This window comes from Ursus maritimus, unplaced genomic scaffold (genome assembly GCF_017311325.1).
Source record: "Ursus maritimus isolate PB19 unplaced genomic scaffold, ASM1731132v1 scaffold_15, whole genome shotgun sequence".
NCBI lineage: Eukaryota > Metazoa > Chordata > Mammalia > Carnivora > Ursidae > Ursus > Ursus maritimus.
The window spans coordinates 26,249,881-26,267,785 of NW_024423897.1; the positions used below are offsets into that span (position 1 = coordinate 26,249,881).

The 17,905-nt window shown below is 36.4% G+C and overlaps 1 protein-coding gene across 2 annotated transcripts in view; it reads right to left on the minus strand.

The window, feature by feature from the left end:
- Positions 1-17,905, minus strand: part of ITGA1 (integrin subunit alpha 1) — a 160,973-nt gene that overhangs the window by 105,038 nt on the left and 38,030 nt on the right. For both annotated transcript variants that reach the window (XM_040630446.1, XM_040630445.1), the window contains exon 2: positions 4,022-4,142. In XM_040630446.1, coding sequence (XP_040486380.1) covers positions 4,022-4,142 — 121 coding nt within the window. The remainder of the gene's footprint in view (positions 1-4,021; positions 4,143-17,905) is intronic.

Here is a 17,905-nt window from a genome sequence, read left to right on the forward strand (position 1 = left end):
ACATTTCCCTACAGAAGTCACTTACAAAAACCAAAAAAAACCAAATACTTTATTGAAATACGATTGACATATTACAAGTTGTATATGCTTAATGTATACAACTTGATGAGTTTGAAGTATACACCTATAACACCATCACCACAGTCTATACCATAAACATATCTATTGATTCTAAAAGTTTCCTCCAACCCTCTTTAGTTATTGTTATTATTTCATGATAAAAACACTTAACATAAGATCCACCTTATTTTTTAATACTTCTGATTATAGTTTATTATAATAGGATACAAATTAGGACAAGACACCAAAAAGACACCATAGTACAGGGTCTGTGAGGGTCCCAAACGTGAAGTTTCTGTGTTTTCAGGACACAACACCCTTCCAGCCCATCAGTGTGCAAGAAGCTCACTCAAGCTTCAGTGTCCAGAGTTTTTACTAGGGCTTATTATATAGGCATAATTACTTGAATAAGATCTACCTTCTTAGTAAATTTTTAAGTATACAATACAGTATTGTTAACTACGGGCAGTATGCTGTACAGTCACTATCTAGTACTCGTTCATCTTGCATAACTAAAACTTTGTACCCTTTGACTAATACTTCCTTGTTTTCCCTCCTCCCAGCTCCTGGTAGCCACCATTCTACATGCTGCTTCTATGACTTTGACTATTTTAGACTCCTTATACAAGAGAGATCATGTAGTATTTGTCCTGTGTCTGGCTTATCTCACTTAGCAAAATGTCCTCCAGGTTTACCCATGTTGTCCATGAAGCAAGATTTCCTTCTTTTTTCAGGCTGAATAATATTCAATTGTATGTATATGTCACATTTTAAAAATCTATTCATCGGGGCGCCTGGGTGGCACAGTTGTTAAGCGTCTGCCTTCCGCTCAGGGCGTGATCCCAGCGTTCTGGGATCAAGCCCCACATCGGGCTCCTCTGCTGGGAGCCTGCCTCTTCCTCTTCCACTCCCCCTGCTTGTGTTCCCTCTCTCACTGGTTGTCTCTCTCTCTGTCAAATGGATAAATAAAATCTTTAAAAAAATAAAAATAAAAATCTATTCATCTATCAATGGACATTTAGATTGCTTTCAAATCTTGGTTGTTGTTAATAATGTTGCAATGAACACAGGAGTGCAGATATCCTGATTCCAATTATTTTGAATATTTATCCAGACGTGGGATGGTGGATCATATGGTGGTTCTATTTTTAATTTTCTGAGGAACCTCTATACTATTTTCCATGGTGGCTGCACCAATTTTCATTCCCACCAACAGTGCACAAACGTTTTCCTTTATTCCACATTCTTGCTAACACTTATATTTTATGTTTTTGATAATAGTCAATTGATTCATTTGTTCAGCCAACAAATTATCATTGAATGTATATTATGTTTAAGGCACAGTGCTAAATTCTGGGCAATGTACAGGATTGCAAATGGGAACCAAAATCAGTCCTTGCCCTCTAAACATTTCCTCTAATGTATTAACTTCTCCCTCTTATCTGTATTCCATTTCAGGTTTCCAACTATCCAGACATTACTCAAGCTGTTTGAAACCATACTTACCAACTTCCTGATGAAACTTATTTTTATTTCCTGTATATTTGTCTCTGAATGGCTACCTATTTTCCAATGATCCAGTGTAGAAATTCTGGAATATGTTTGACTCCTCCTACATCTCCATTTGACATTTCCAAACTTCCACCAAGCCTTAATGATTCATCTAAATTTATCTTGGATACACTTTTATTTCATTGCAGTTCTCTTTAATCTAGCCTGGGACCTCATTTCTTAAGCACCAGATTGCTATTCTTGCTTACCTATAGATTCCCCAGCTTCCAGTAACTTATTTCTCCAATCCAATCTTTATGTAATTTCCTAAATTAAGGTTCATAAAAACCACCTACAGTGGTTCTCAATGCCCTCTACTTAGGGCCAAGCTCCTTTGTCTGGCTTCTAAGATCTGCCATTACCCTTTCTCCCCTACCTTCCCTGTGTCATTCCTGTTTGTTTACCAACACACTCACTTCTCAAATCTATGCCCTTGCTTATGTGGCTTCCCAGACTGGAGTGGCATTGCTTCTTTTCTTATTAAAAATTAAATCATCTTTCAAGACTCAGCTCAATAGTCAAGAATCAATTCCTCCTTCCTTTAACTCCCATTGAATTTATGTCTATATTATACTGATTAGCACAATTCTTTTTTTTTAATATTTCAAGTTTTTATTTAAATTTTAGTTAGTTAACATATAGCATAACATTAGTTTCAGGAGTAGAATTTAGTGATTCATCACCTACATATAACACCCAATGCTCATCACAAGTCCCTCCTTAATGCCATCACTCATTTAGTCCATTCCCTGCCCACCTCCCCTCCAGAAACCTTCAGTTTGTTTGCTATAGTTAAGGGGCTCTTATGGTTTGCCCCCTCTCTCTTTTTTAGAAATATCACTTATGTTAATCTGTTTTATTTCTTGAATTCCACATATGAGTGAAATCACATGGTATTGGTCTTTCTTTGACTGACTTATTTTGCTTAGCATAATACACTCTAGCTCTATCCACGTTGTTGCAAATGGCAACATTTCATTCTTTTGATGGCTGAGTAATATTCCAGTGTGTGTGTGTGTGTTTGTGTGTACATATACACACCCCCACATCTTCTTTATCCATTCATCAGTTGATGGACATATGGGGAGGAGCATAGGGAGAGAGGTGGGGAGGAGCAGAGGGAGAGAGAATCCCTAGTAGGCTCCGGGCCCATTGCAGAGCCCAACTCAGGGCTCTTCATGGGGCTTGATCTCTCTTGAGATCATGACCTGAGCCAAAATTAATAGTTGGATGCTTAACTGACTGAGCTACCGAGGTGCCCAACTCAGTTTCAGTTTATTATAGCTTATGCTTGGCACACTCATGTTATCTCTGAGAGGCAGAGCTCCCTGAATTGCAGGCATAATGCCTAAAAGAATAAAACTGGTGTCTAGAGTGATGACTTTACCTGTTTAACCTTAAATGGGGTGGGGGTGGGGTGGTGAGAGTATAAATTGGAAGGACAGAGAATATAAAACTTATACTCTATTATTAGATTTCTCATCTCAGATTTTGTAAGGAGAGTAGAGAGTGAAACACTTCCACAAATTCTAGTTTGTACCTAGGAGATAGTATTTGTATGCAGAAAATGTGAAAACTCAAATTCTTACTATTGATCGTTCTGGGGGGATTATGATCAAATGAAGTCTAAAAGATAGAGTGAAACATCAAAAATCCATATTCTTTCAGTTTTGAAATACAGTAGAGTGATAGATTACTGTTTTCCGAGGAGGCATAGATCTCTTTTTGTTTATTCTTTTAGTTACTAGAATAGTTTAGTTTAAGTTATTAAACTGAGCAAAGTTTAACACATTCTTGTTCTTTTTTTTTTCCAATAAAAAAAGGCACCAAAAATTATGTTAAATATAAAGTAAAAGAGCTTTAATATTAATTTTGTGTAATTTTCAACAAGTTAAATATGCTTTAAAAATCATACCTGAAGTGAACTGAATCATTACTAAAGGGCTTAGCAAGGTTCATTATAAGCAGCAAACCAAACTCAGTAGGTCAGTAAATCACCAAAAATATAAGCTCGATGATATCTTATGGAAGTGATATTAACCCTTCCAAGACGCATCTCATCTGCCTTCCAATCCTTCTAGCTGAATTTCAGCTACTCTAGAATTAGAACAATTAAAGAACATTTGCCAGAATAACAATTACAGAACAATGACTATTTTGGACAAGGACTTTTCTTGAGGTCAACACAGGCTTTAACAGAAATCACTAACCACTTCCGTTAGTACTGCCAAGGAATTTTCCTTTTTTTTCACTGTGTCAGTTTCCATTACCAAATGATTAGACTGCATTTTCTAACACGCATGATTCATTCTGTTGAAGTCTCATTCATAACATGAACTGTAACCAAACAATATTTTCCATTACCTTGTAAAAAAACTAAACAACAGAACAACAAAATCAACCGGCTTACCATTTTCCTTCTTCATTTTCATATTGCTGAACAGTATATCCAAACATGTCCTCCACGGGGCCACTGAAAGTCATTGAATTTTTCACATCAACATTGAATGACACGCAGAAGCCTAGAACAACTTTAAGAGGGAAAACAAAGTCCAGTTACACAGAGTTAACTAAGAGTCCATCATGTTTTGAATTATGGAAGGCATGATTAAAAACTGTGTTCTTGTTAAAAAGAGTAATGATGCTCAAAAAATGAGAACTGCAAGAAAGGTCTATGGTATTAACTGTATTACTGAGTGAAAATAACTGAAGAATACAAGTACTAATATTCAAACAAAATCTTATAGAAATTTAGTAGCTGTACCATTCCCAGAGCTAATGACTTCAGAATATGAGAGAGAGAGCTGGCAGAAACTCACGCTTGTATATGCCTAATGTGGTTACAGATAGCTTTCCAGTAGTGAGCCCCACAGTGAATAATGGCCACTAATAAAATGTAAACAACTTCATTTTCCTGTTTTGACTATGAAGGATTCAAGAATCACCATTTAAATACTCAGGAGAGGAAGCTTTCTCCTTGCTGCTTCCAAAGGGAATGCAAGCTGATCGCCTCCACCCAAAAATGGCTTTCTAGGCAGGCCTGAGATTTGCTCTGCTTCCCTCTCAATCAAGCAGTGGACAGAAAGCTTATCTTAATACACTAGAACCTCCTTATAGTGTTGGTGGTGATAACCTCACAGGTTGCCGTCCATGATATATCTAAATCAAATGACATTTAAAGAGTTTACTCAGTGCTTGACACACACTTGAGATTCAATGATGGATAATTCTCTTCAATTTCCTTAAAGTTCAGGTAATGAAAACGCTTTACAAGTGAGAATCTCTCCTAAAAGGGTTCTGGATGGTGCCAAATTCCGTCAAATGGATGGTGCCAAATTCCAAGTTTGGTACTAGTTTTTAAAGTATACTTGTGAATTTACAAAGCATTCCTCTCCTAGATACAACTAAGAATTCTTCCCAAAGAGCACTCCCTTATAAAATTACAAGCATCATAAGGTACGTTCAGACGTAATTAAATTCACTGTTCTTTTTTTAAAACCATGATAACAGCTACACACATCTTAAAAAATTCTCTTTCCTTATCCATTATAAACTGTTCCATAAACATAGTCTAAATCCAGACTCGAATTCATTCTATGCTCTAATTCATAATCTTCATATTTAACATTACTATTTCTTTCTTGCACAAGATTGTACCTAATTTAGAGAAAATTTTGTTCTTAAAAAAGATATTTATGTATATCCATACCTATTTATAAAGTCTTCCTTGATCTTTCCAACTGGAAATAATCTTTTAACTACTAAATCCTCCTCTTTCATTTTTTGAATATCTCTCATAGAAATAATTATTAAATACTATTTTATTTATATTGTAATTATCGGAGTGTGATTTTTCCCCCTTAGTTTGGAAAATTCTTAAAAGCAGGGACTCTTTCACTCATCTTTCTTAACCCTTCTCAAAATCTAGCATAGCTTCTTGTACACAGATGGGCAATAACATATTTGTAGAATAAACACATTGCAGGAGAAAGTCTAACAGTTGAAGTTAGAGGTGAACTGACAACTATTTCATTTTAGTTAAGAAAGACTTAATGGAGATGGAAATTTTCAAGTTAGATTTTTAAAGGGAGGGAGAGATTTAACTTGGCAGTGAGAAGAAAATATGTCCCAAGGATTTGGGAGGATCTCTACAACTAATAAGACATAGAATGTGACAAATATGGTTGCAAAATCAGAGAGAGATTTGCCTGGCTCGCGTGGAAGATGCAGAAAAAGAATAGATGGGTAGCATAGGTCCATTTACATTTCCTGCTCCCACTTCAAGTGTGATGGAGAACAGCTGGTTACCATCTTCTGCATAATTGCCTTTCACATATTTGAAGACAGTTTTAAACACTGTTCACTCTACTCCAAACTAAATAGTACATGCTCCTACCCTTCCCTCACAGGTTTATTTTTTTGAAAACTTGCAACAGATTATTTTTGATATGAGAGAAACACAAAGTAGTACGTCTACAACAGAATTTCTCAACTTTAGTGTTATTGACATTTTGAGTCAGAACATCATTTGTTATGAAAGTCTGTACTGTGTGTTATAGCAGCATCAGTGGTCCCTGTCCACATGATGCCAGTAGTACTCCCTGAGTTATGAAGATCAAAAATGTCTCCAGACACTGACAAATTCCCCTGGGACCAAAATTGCCCAAGTTGAAAATGACTATTATATAGATAAGGACCAGAACTCTCCATCAATGATTTTGTTGAACAAGGTGACAGAAAAACAACTGGCCTTCAGACCAGCAGCATTTGCATCACTCAGTTTGTGAGGGATCCAGAATCTCAGATTCCACTCCAATTTCCTGAATCAGTATCTCCATCTCAACAAGATCCCCAGGAAGTCCAATTCCTGTTAAGGTTTGAGGGGTGTATGCCTGTAAGACGGTAACCCTCTTTCATAATGCTGATGCAGATAATATAATTTACCTAAATTAAAAGTACTCACGATCTTTTAGACCAAAGGGGAAGGGAGTTATCATTAATCAGGTTCAAGTTCACCACTCTTGAAGTATTTTTCCAGCACATTATTGTCTTTAGTATATGTTCTCCCAAAGGCCATTCATGATACTCCTCAATATGAGACCAAGAGCTTTTGGTTTCCTTTTTAGGCCTGTTTATTCCACATGTTGTGTGGAATGTCCGGGGGGGGGGTGTGCTGCACTTTTTTTTTTTTCATTTCCTGTCCTCAGAATTCTACAGGCAATTTGCCCAAAGTGATTGTAAATCAGTCTCTTTCATGTTTGCTAAGGCACCAAGGAGCCTGAAGCACAGGAGATGACATAAAAAAAATAGTTTACATCTTGCTCTTTTGACTTAAAGGAGTGCACAAACAGTGAAAGCAGCTTCTTATAACTTTGAGTTTGATGCTCATTTTGTTATACTAAGTTGTCTTGGAACTTTATGTACCAGAGGTAAAGCAAAAATCACACTTATTCTCCATCAAAGTCAAAAAATAAAAACAAAGCTGAGGTGGCTTAAGGGGCCATATAGGGTGAAAATTATGGGAAATGAAACATAGACAATTATCAGATGTCAAAATTAAGTTCTGATTTCACATGTACCAGCAAAAGAGGAATTTTCCCCCTTAATAATAACAACACAATTACTATGTATTACTCTTCACATGCTCCTTCTCATATAATTTGCCCACAACCCTATGATTAGTGTTATTATCACTGCTGTGTAAATGAAGAGAAGGAGGCTCAGGATAGTGGAGAAATTGGCCCACATTTCCCCAGGATTCCCAAACAGTCACATTAATTCGATTTTACATCTTATCCCTAAAACTGAAAAGGGCTAGTAGAAGGCAACACTACTATGAGTCCATGTAATTACATCTTCTGAGAAGCAAAATTGGGGAAGAGGCCTTCTACAGTGGCCATGGCTAAGAAAATGGGGATGAGGGGGATGACTGGAGTCAGGAGAGAAGTCATGCCTGCAGAGCTCTAGATAAGGCATCATGAGAGATTTCAGCCAAAACATTCATGTTCAGGTAGAAAAGAAATGGAAAGGCTTGCTCTCTTTCAAATATGATTATATGTGTTATATATTTAGGGCTAAAAACTGAGGAGGAAGACGAGATGAGATGAGATTGTTGGTATTGAAAGGTATCTCTTGTAAAAAGAGATCATTTTGCACAATTTCTTTGTCCCAGTATGGAATTTGATGTGTAAGACAACTAAACGAGACAAAGAGAAAAACAGAGGAAGAGAGGGAGAAGTAACCTATAATTACTATGGTATTTTCTGCATATAAATATTTTGCCATGGGGCACCTGGGTGGCTCAATCGGTTAAGCAGCCAACTCTTGATTTTGGCTCAGGTCATGATTTCAGGGTCCTGGAATCGAGCCCCACTGTGGCCAGTGGGCTCTGCACTCAGCTGGGAGTCTGCTTCCAGATTTTCTCTCTCTTCCCTCTCCCTCTGTCCCTCCCCCTGCTCTCTTTCACTCTCTCTCTCTCTCTCAAGTAAGTAAATAAATCATAAAAAACCATTTTTCCACTTACAAACATTTTCATATAAAAGGGGTATTGAACTAGACAATAAACTGTGGCGGCTGGGCAGAACAGTAGCCATTATTCTCTTCTTGTACTTTAGGAAACTGGACCTTAGAAGGGTTAAGTGATTGGCCTAATGTTAGGCTGTGTTAGTGGCAGAGAAGAAATTCAACATTGGGCTTCTGAGGTCAAATCATAGACTTTCTGTGATGACAGTGTCATTGAAGTGGTCAGATTAATAAAAATAAAAATAATAACCCAGGTCAAGAGAACCCTCAAATGTCCAATGAAAGCTCTTAATCATCTTGTAGCTTTGGAGTAGTTGAGGGTAGCACTGGCAGGAAAAGTTGAATGAAGGGGGAAAAATCTGGGCATCTCCCAAGGGCACTGACTTTCTGGTCAAAGAAGAACTTCCTCCTCCACACATCCTCTGAGTGCCAAGAAAAGTTACTGCAGCCTGTTTGATTTTTTGCTTTTTAATGAAGAAAGTCTGTCTTTCACAGGGTGGTCCAGAAATTCTGATCTAGTAATATCCTGATTGAAACATTTAATAGTCATGGAATTTTGAATATTTAAAATTCTATGCCCAAGTAAAAAGGGTATCAAATAAATGGTGGCTAGGGATTGATATTAAAATGCTATTGCTTTATTTCAACAACTTCCTACAAATTTATCCAATCTGGACATAGGAGAAATCATGGAATTAATATTGTATTTATTATTTTTAAAGAGTTAAATGGCATAATATTAAGATAGGAAATAATAACTGTTTTATTATAGTTAATGGTACTTATTTTTATTTATTTTTAAAGATTTTATTTATTTATTTGAGAGAGAGAGAGAGAGAGAGAGTGTATGAGCAGGGAGGGTCAGAGGGGAAGGAGAAAGAATCTGAAGTAGACTCCGCACTTAGTGAGGAGCCCAATGCAGAGCTCAATGGGAGGTTCAATCCTACCACCCTGAGATCATGACCTGACCTAAAACCAAGAGTCAGATGCCCAACTGACTAAGCCACCCAGGTGCCCCTATAGTTAATGATTTTTAGAGCAAATTCCTTGGTTGTATAGGAAGATGGTAATCTTCAAAGATATATGAACCTAGGCTTAAACAGAGCCCTTTCACTTACATTATTTGTGTAATTATTCGCAGTTATTCAACTACTCCACAAATATTCATCAAGGCTTTACTTTGGGTTGAATATATGCTAGGTCCTGGAGATATAGTCATAAAAAGATGACGCTTCTACTTTCAAGATCTTATAGCCTAGCTGGGAAAAAATACAGTAAGTGATTTAACTTCCATAAGTCTCAGCTTATCATATTTAAAATGAGCTTTTCAAATGCTTTATAGGTATTGGTTCCTGTGACAAATACAACTTATGCATGTAGCAATAAAGAATACTCAATAAATGAGTTAAGTGTGTTCATGAGTAGAATCCAAGAATCAGTTTACCATCTGGCAGTTGAATTTTCTTTCAGAAGAGGATCCCCTACTTCCATCCTGATGACCATTTGTGTCTTGAAAAATGATACAGATATGTTATATTAGTGGGGCAGGACAGTGGGTTCATTGATTCATTTCCATAGAAAATTTCCTGTTTCTAAACCTGGCTGCAATGACATGTGTAAAGAACATCTAAGATGAGGGCATCTGGCGTTCCAGGTGGAAGAACTGGCCAAGGAAGAGGAGTGCAGCTGATTCCTGTCCTTCCAGTTAGATCTCTTGGATTCTCATCTCAGTTCCTCAAGAGGTGGTGAATATTTATGATACCACCCAGGTTCTCAGCCAATAGCAAGTTAAGGCTTCTCTTACTTCAATGACAATCTACTCTTTTAACCTGCTTCAAAGATTACAAGTCTATTCCAAGGAAAGGATAAGTGTGAAGTGACTCTTCTCCTATACTCAGGCCATACTAATTTAGTGACAGTCTTGAGCCACCTAAGAATCAGAGAAAATACATAGGCAGTGCAACCTCTGTAATGCAGAACTGAAGAGTCCCCATAGCCCCCCAACCTGGTACATCCTGGGCGCCTCTTATATCTCTTGCTGTGCCGAAGCCTTTTGGTGGAAAGAGTTCATCTACCCCTCCTGAAATGGATATAAACTCCTCAAGTTATATATGCTCACTATAACTAATGATGTGACACATTAGGTATTTTATATCACTTCAAATTACTTTTCCTTTTCTTTAAATTCAAATAAAATATATTCAACTTTGAGACAGTTCAGGGGGTTGGAAGAAAAACATTTTAATGATAAGAGTTGGTGGAAACTGAAAGCTCTTTTCCTCACTTATAATGTATAATGAAACATCTCTATAACACCAGTGCTACAAATCTGAAATTTTAATTAGTTCAATTACTCTTCGTGGCTAAGTGAGTTGGATCTGTTTTGATGTACATGATTACCTTAAAAGATAAAAATTGAGAGGTGCTTGGGTGGCTCAGTTGGTTGAGCATCTGACTCTTTGTTTCAGCTCAGGTCATGGTCTCAGAACCCAGGGATTGAGCTCCACATCAGGCTCTGCGCTTAGTGGGGAGCTTGCTTCTCTCCCTCTCTCTCTCCCTCTCCCTCTGCCCCTCCCCCTGCTTGTGTGTGCTCTTTCTTTCTCTCTAAAATAAATAAAGAAAAATCTTTTAAAAAAGATAAAGTTTGATAAATAGTGTAACTGGATCTATCCAAAAATATAGTACTACATAATTCTAACTGATTTGAAACCTGAAGTGATTATTTTTACTGCATTGCCATCTTGAGAAGGATGAGACAAAGAACTCCAGTGGTGAAAACAACAGAAACTAAAAATAGAATAAAACAAACAACATTAGAGCCTTGAGCCTTGATGTAGAATCAACACAAGTGTTTGGAAATGGTATCATAGTCTCAAATACAGGAATCTATATTTTCTGGAAAAAATACCATATCCAACTCACTGTCTCCAAGCAATTGAAACTTCCCTATACAATTATGTAAGAGGAAAGTCTGGCTCAATCAATCCCACCATTCAGAGTTCTTTCATCAGAAATGATGTAATATGTCAGCATGATATCTACCTCTATCAGCAAGCCCAGAAAAGCCAATCCAAATAAACACCTCGATGTTCAAGCATTTTCCAAGTTTCATCCTGCGAGGTTGCTTTTTTAACTTCAGCTTGCTGTAGTGAGTGAATTGTTTTGACTTTAGTGCTAACGTCCTGTGAACCTCCAGTTAATACAAATGGTATTTGAACTTCAAAGTGAGTGTGTGTTTATGTGTGTATCTGTATATGGCTGGTGGGAAGGAGGCAAGGAGGCCTAATTCTTGGCACATAGTAGGTGTTTAATACAAGTTTGTTAAATGAAACAGGATGGAATAAACAGAGAAATGAAGATTTCTCATATAAAGGTCATTCTGGCTGTAAGAACTTGTACCCTTTTGTAAGTGCTGCCCAGAATATTAAACTCCAATGGAGTGTTTCCCAAACATCCTTTGTTAAAAATCCCCCTTTAAAATTTTTCTACATAAGTTTGTTCTTCCACAGTGTTTATTTTCCTTTGTAGTATCTACAGACATCTGCTCTTTTCCCATATCCTCCCACCACAAATAATTGCCTACTCTGCCAGCTCTTCTCAGACTGTCCCTTCTCTTGAAATTCTTAAACTGTCTCAGTCTCCCAACGCCTCCACCCTATCACCATCATTTTCTGGCTCTGGGTTTTACAGGATAAAAAAGCTGCAGAACCTCAGGGGTCCCTGGACCCCATTGTGGGAAACACGACTCATGTGTTTGTTCAAGCAATGCGAGCACAGAACTCTGTTCTCCAGCTGCCCTGGCATCCTGGGAGCTGAACTCATTAATTTCTGTGACTACACAGCATGGAGCGCTGCATGGGGGAAAGGCGTATTACACTTCAGAACAGAGCAGGGTTGCATCCTATTCAAGTATTTACACAGAAATGTGAGATAAAAAGTCTTTGGATGTGTAAAAGTATGAATGAAAGTTGTACTTTTGTTAATGAAAACTTTTCAGTAGATTTTATTAATTTACATATAATTTCTTCTCAGTGAGACAGTAAGACATTGTCAGTTTTAGGCGATTTTTGTTAGCATGCATAACAGGTACTTTTGAGGGCCAGGAAAGAAAAGAGGTAGTATGCACTGTAAAATAAATGGTTCCAGGCACTAACAGATTGTATTATTGGTTCTCCTACAGATTCAATAGGACAGTTTTTCTGGATGGCTTGGCTATTGGCTTTTGAAGTCCATACACATGTCAGAGTGTGAGACATATTTACTACTTCAGATACTTCTATGGCTTCACTGGGAAGAGTGAATTCTACTTCTTTTTCATTTGTGTGTTTAATAACTCCAAAAGACATTAGGAAATTTAAAATAATTCATATCACTGTGTATACTACGTCTTTGCTTTCTTGATCCATGAAACTACCTCTTGTGCACATTAGCAAAAATAACAGGACAGGCAATGTGTTACTTGGTCATATATATCATGGAGAAGAAATTATATGTAAAGTAATAGAGTTCATTGAAAAAAAAATCTGTAAATAAAGGTAGAACTTTTTATTCAGGTTTTTCTTCTCAGGCATTGATGGACACAATGCATATAGTACCTTTAGGTAAGATGTGACTCTAAGATTGAAACAAAAGCATCTCAAAAACATGCAAAAGATTATCCAATTATCTAATGTACAAATGGTATAAAAAGAGTCAAAAGTGGGGCACATGGGTGGTGCAGTCAGTTAAGCATCTGACTCTTGGTTTTGGCTCAGGTCATGATCTCAGGGTCTTGAGATGGAGCCCTGCATGGGGCTCTGTGAGGAGTCTGCTTAAGACTCTTTCTCCCTTTCCCTCTGCCCTTCCCCCCTCTAAAATAAATAAATAAATCTTCCAAAAAAAAAAAAAAAAGAGCCAAAAGCCATTCTCCCTTAATTGTACAATTTGTAGTTAGGAGCTAAAATTAAGTGAAAACACACTTATGTGTAACATAAAATAGAAATGAATGGAAAAATTCCAACATGTGAAAAAATCAGTTAAATTAAGTTGTGATTATTTAGACTGGAATGTAATTATTGGCATTTTGAATCAATTATAATATTTTTTTCAAGGACTGAGTATGCCTGGACTTTTAAAAATGTTTTGATTTTCATTCAAGGTTTTAAGAACACAATCAACACATAAAATGAAGTCTACCTATATTTTATTTTGCCATGGACTATAAAGGGGTATTAGTTTTAACTTGCTTTAACCTCTCATATTTTTTACTTTCCATATTGCTCAGAAGCAGGAGGCAAAGTATACAGATTTATAACATTCCTCTTTTGATGGAATAAGGTTATCTAAATACTTTCTGGTTTAACACACAAGTGGTCAATCATTAACATTAATAAATTAAGGGCTTCATGAAGCTAAGTAACAAAATAAAATAATAATGCAACCCCAACACTATATCCCAAGTCAAAAACAAAGTCTATAAGAAAACAATTGCTCATCCTAGAGTTACCCAGTAGTTTTAATTGGCAATTCAAATTGCATAGATTAAGAGATACCTTATTGATTCTCATATACTATGTAATAGGCTAATTTTTCTAGATGTCCCTAATAATAAATTAGCATATAGACTAAAATGATTCTTTATAATATTTCTCTCCATTCCTAGCTAATTATTATAGCTAGTTTTCATTTTATCATTAACTACCAAACATTCTCTTTATTCAAAAGTCTTTTGGTACCTCTGCTCAATTTAAAACTTGTTAGTTTATCAAGACAAAATAATGGAAGTCAAATGCATATAACCTGTGGTTCGTCTGAAACAAATTGGAAAATAAATCAGAAAGTATTTTAAAGGACATGGGTTTGTTTATTAGAGAAGAAGAAAAATCTCAGTAGCCTGGAATGTTAAAATATTTCAGAAGGCAAGGGTCAGTAGAATGCTTGTTTTCTTTTCAGAGTAAAGAGATAACTTAATGATGCTTTCTTTTCTGTTTTGAGATAGCTCCAATGTTGTTTTCTTAGCTATAATTGTTGTTGCTAAGACCATGATGATCTTTCAGGACTTAGAACATTAGCTGAGCAGTAACATCCTTGGATTCAAACTCTATTCCTATCTAGCAGCAACATCTTTTACATTCTTTCCATTAGTCTACTAGAGTAACTGGTAATTGAAGTAAATACAGATGTTATAATCAAAATCCCCAAGAACTGGCAGCCAATATTTTCCTTAAATGGAAGCATACTGATATTTAGAATCACAATTCTGGTGACCAAGTACTTGTTATATACAAGGATCCTGAAATTCAAGTGCCCCTGTGGACTGGGGGCAAGAGAAGGAAGGGAATAGGATCCAAAAGGAAATAAAAATGTGATTTTAACTTTATATGTTTTTAGAGGAAAATGCTTACTTCCCATTCCTCATGGAAGGGAGCTCTGTGAGCTGTAACCCTCCTTGTATCTATGCCTGTCTCCTTTCACACTTAAGTGATTGGTGAGTTTGGAAAGAGAAGCTGCATGGGTAGCCCAGTCTTCTCTAACTTGTTTTCTCTTAGAAGTGAGCCTGCCTACAGATAACACAAAAACAAAAACAAAATAATGCTTTGTTTTATTTCCCCAGTGTCAGACTCTGAGTTGGGGGTGGAGGGTAAGTCAGCTTTGTCTAAGGGTTAATAGTGGGAATTTCATTTATCAGCCATGTTCCGTTCTGATTCTTGGTCATTTCCCAATCAGTTCTAACCTCAATGATGAAGAAATTTGCTCATTATTGGGCTTTCTAAAAAATCCTAATAGAGTTTTATTTCTCATGAAAAATAAACAATTATGGGACAATGTTTAGATTTTACAAATCTGGGCACTGGGCACATTTATGTTTATTGTTATTCCTTTAATTTTCTTATTAGTCTAAAGTATTTTGTGAGAAAAAAGAACTTCTAAATGTTTTCTGTATAATTATCATTATGTTTGAAGATGTGTTGACATGATGTATCTTTTCTAATTCTTTTTAATTTTATTAATTTTTAAAATTTCATATCTCAACACAGAATTAGAACAAAATGCTATTCTTATTTCTAGGAGCTGCAAGGAATGTATCATTTTAATTACCTTTACCCATTTTCTATTTTCTACAATCCTTTCACTATCAATGACATTGAGAGTAAGGGGTGGGGGTCAGTAGAAGAAGACATAAGGAGGCATGATTAGGATAAGGGGAAGACATGATATTCCAGAGGCAGGCAAGGTGAACAAGGCCATGGTGGAGATCTGACCTAGGATGGTTTGCTATGGCAGCTGCATCTTACACTCACACTCTGGTGGACATTGCTGGGGGCCAAAAAAAAAAAAAATCAAGATTTTAGAAAGGAGATTAATACTATCATTAGCCAAAGTTCCCAATTTGCTTAACAAATACACTGGTCTGAAAAGGAACTGACTGCTAGAATTTTCACTATTTCTTTTCCAGTACTTGTCCACAGTCTAGTTTCTAGGACTGTGCTATTTATATGGCTGTGTCTGCCTCTTCACAGAACTGCAGACAATCCAAATCATGGAACTGAGAGTTATATTAAGAAAGAGACACATGTGCTGCTCCAGGAACTCATAATTCCTTATTCTGGGAGAAGTTTAACTAAAAAATATGGAAGTAAGTCAAGTAACACTTACTGATTTTCCACTGGCCATCTTTATTTCACAAACACTAGGCACTCAGGGAAGATATAAAAGAAACAGGTCATCACTCAATTTAGAACTGTCCAGCATGCCAGAGGTGTACTGAACATTACTTCTGAGAATATAAACATATAAAGATGGAAGGAAAAATGCCAAGGAGTTGTACACTTATCAGCAAGGTTAAACAGGATAGAGCAGGATTATGGCAGATGAATGAGTATGTGTATTTGACAATTTTCCTTAAGTATTACAACTTTAGAAAACTTGCTGACTTCATTGTTTCTCATCATTCCATGTATTCTTGCAACTCTCTAATCTTAAGTTATTATTTGGATCTTTAAAGGGGCAGAAATTAGCACAACTGAATCAACAGCAACAACGAAGACCATACCCCATTGACATCAATGAAATCGAGTACCACGTTTCCTCAGAAGGACACTTGTGATATATTACAGAACGTTACATGGAGAATTTTTAAGACCTTAGAGTTAAAGAAAATTTGTCTTATAAAAATGTAAAGATAATTGAGTGGCATTAAACTGGATATACTTTTTTATGAGGGATGGTCGGGATCCTGAGGGTTCTGTATAGTAGCTTATCCTTGTGAAAGGCCATTTTACTGCCTCTTCAAAGATTTTGAAAGGACATCTTTTCCACCTAGTGATACTACATAAAGGTAACACTCCAATTTTAAAGTTTTTGATGGCTTACCAAAACAAAAAGTTTGAGAAAAACAACAAAACAAAACTAATCTCTTTGAGCAATAGGATCAGGGGGATCAGGAATGAAAATATATTTATATTTATATTCATATTTATTTAGATATTTCTGTTAGAATAAAAAGGGTCTTCTCAATACCTAGAATATTTGTCAGTATTTAAATATGCTTCCAGGTTTCTAGTGATAGTGTTCATTCTCTATTCTAACATAATGTAGGTAGTAAGTGGTTATATATTGTATTTACGGCAAGAAAAATGTGTTTGACTGATCCTTGATCAAACTGTTGAGTTTAGGGGAAACTGCAAAGAATTAATTATGACTTCCTAATATTTAACTGCTACAGTGATAAGTCATAAAATATTATAGTTGGTAGGTATGAGACAGCTTACCTATTATTTAAGTTGGCCCTTCCATTTCATCAGAAGCCAGTAACTACCTTCTATGGCAACTATCTTACTCCAACCAAGGGTTTCAGAGGGTGCTGCCATGTTTTTAAGTGACACTGACATCCAGACAGCTGACTGGTCCAAGAATGAGCATCAGATTTAAAATGAACCATCTGGTGTCTCTCACTCCTGGCCACAGTTGATTAACTCTAAGGCAGCCAATCCAAGTACTCAACTCTCTGGTATCAGGTTGGCACCTTTTGTAGGCTCCCTTCCTCGTGGTGAAGATCATGGAACAGGGCACTCAGGAACAGACACAGGCTTGATTCCTGCCAAGAAGGTATTTAATAGTGTGAGAATGAAATCCAGATAAGGGAAAGAGAGAATTCTAAGATACAGACGGGAAGTGAGAAATTATCTAGTCCAGTTAGTGGTCCTCCTTCAGCTTCATTGCTCTGCTGTGGCTGGGGGAAGAATGGGAAAGAAGAATGAGGCAGGGTAGCTAAGAAGAACAGATGGCTACCATGACCTGACTCAATGCTTTCTTCTTACTTTAACCCCAAAGCCATTAAAAATTTAAAAAGAGAGAGTAAGAAAGAAAAAGTGACTGGCCTGCTCTGTATGTAGATTACAAGTATGTAAATAAATGTCTACATGTGGAAACATTCTGCATGTGTTATATTCATTCAGCACACACTAATAAACACCTATCATGCTCAAGGTTGTGTGAAAGCGGTATGAATGATTAAAAGGCAAAATAAACACTAGTCATGCCCTCAAAGAGCTTTAGTTACTTGTGAGATATAAGGCATAATCAAATAATTAACCTTACGAGGTTAAAAAAGAAAAGAAAAATAACACACAGGGGCCATAAGTGACTGCTGTAATGTGACTCCTGTAATTTGTATAGCAATTTTATAAACCTTAACAATCCTAGTTTTGTTTTTTCTTTCTTTCCTATTTAATCATTGAAAAGGTCTGTGCTAAGATTTTATTTATTTATTTATTTATTTATTTATTTATTT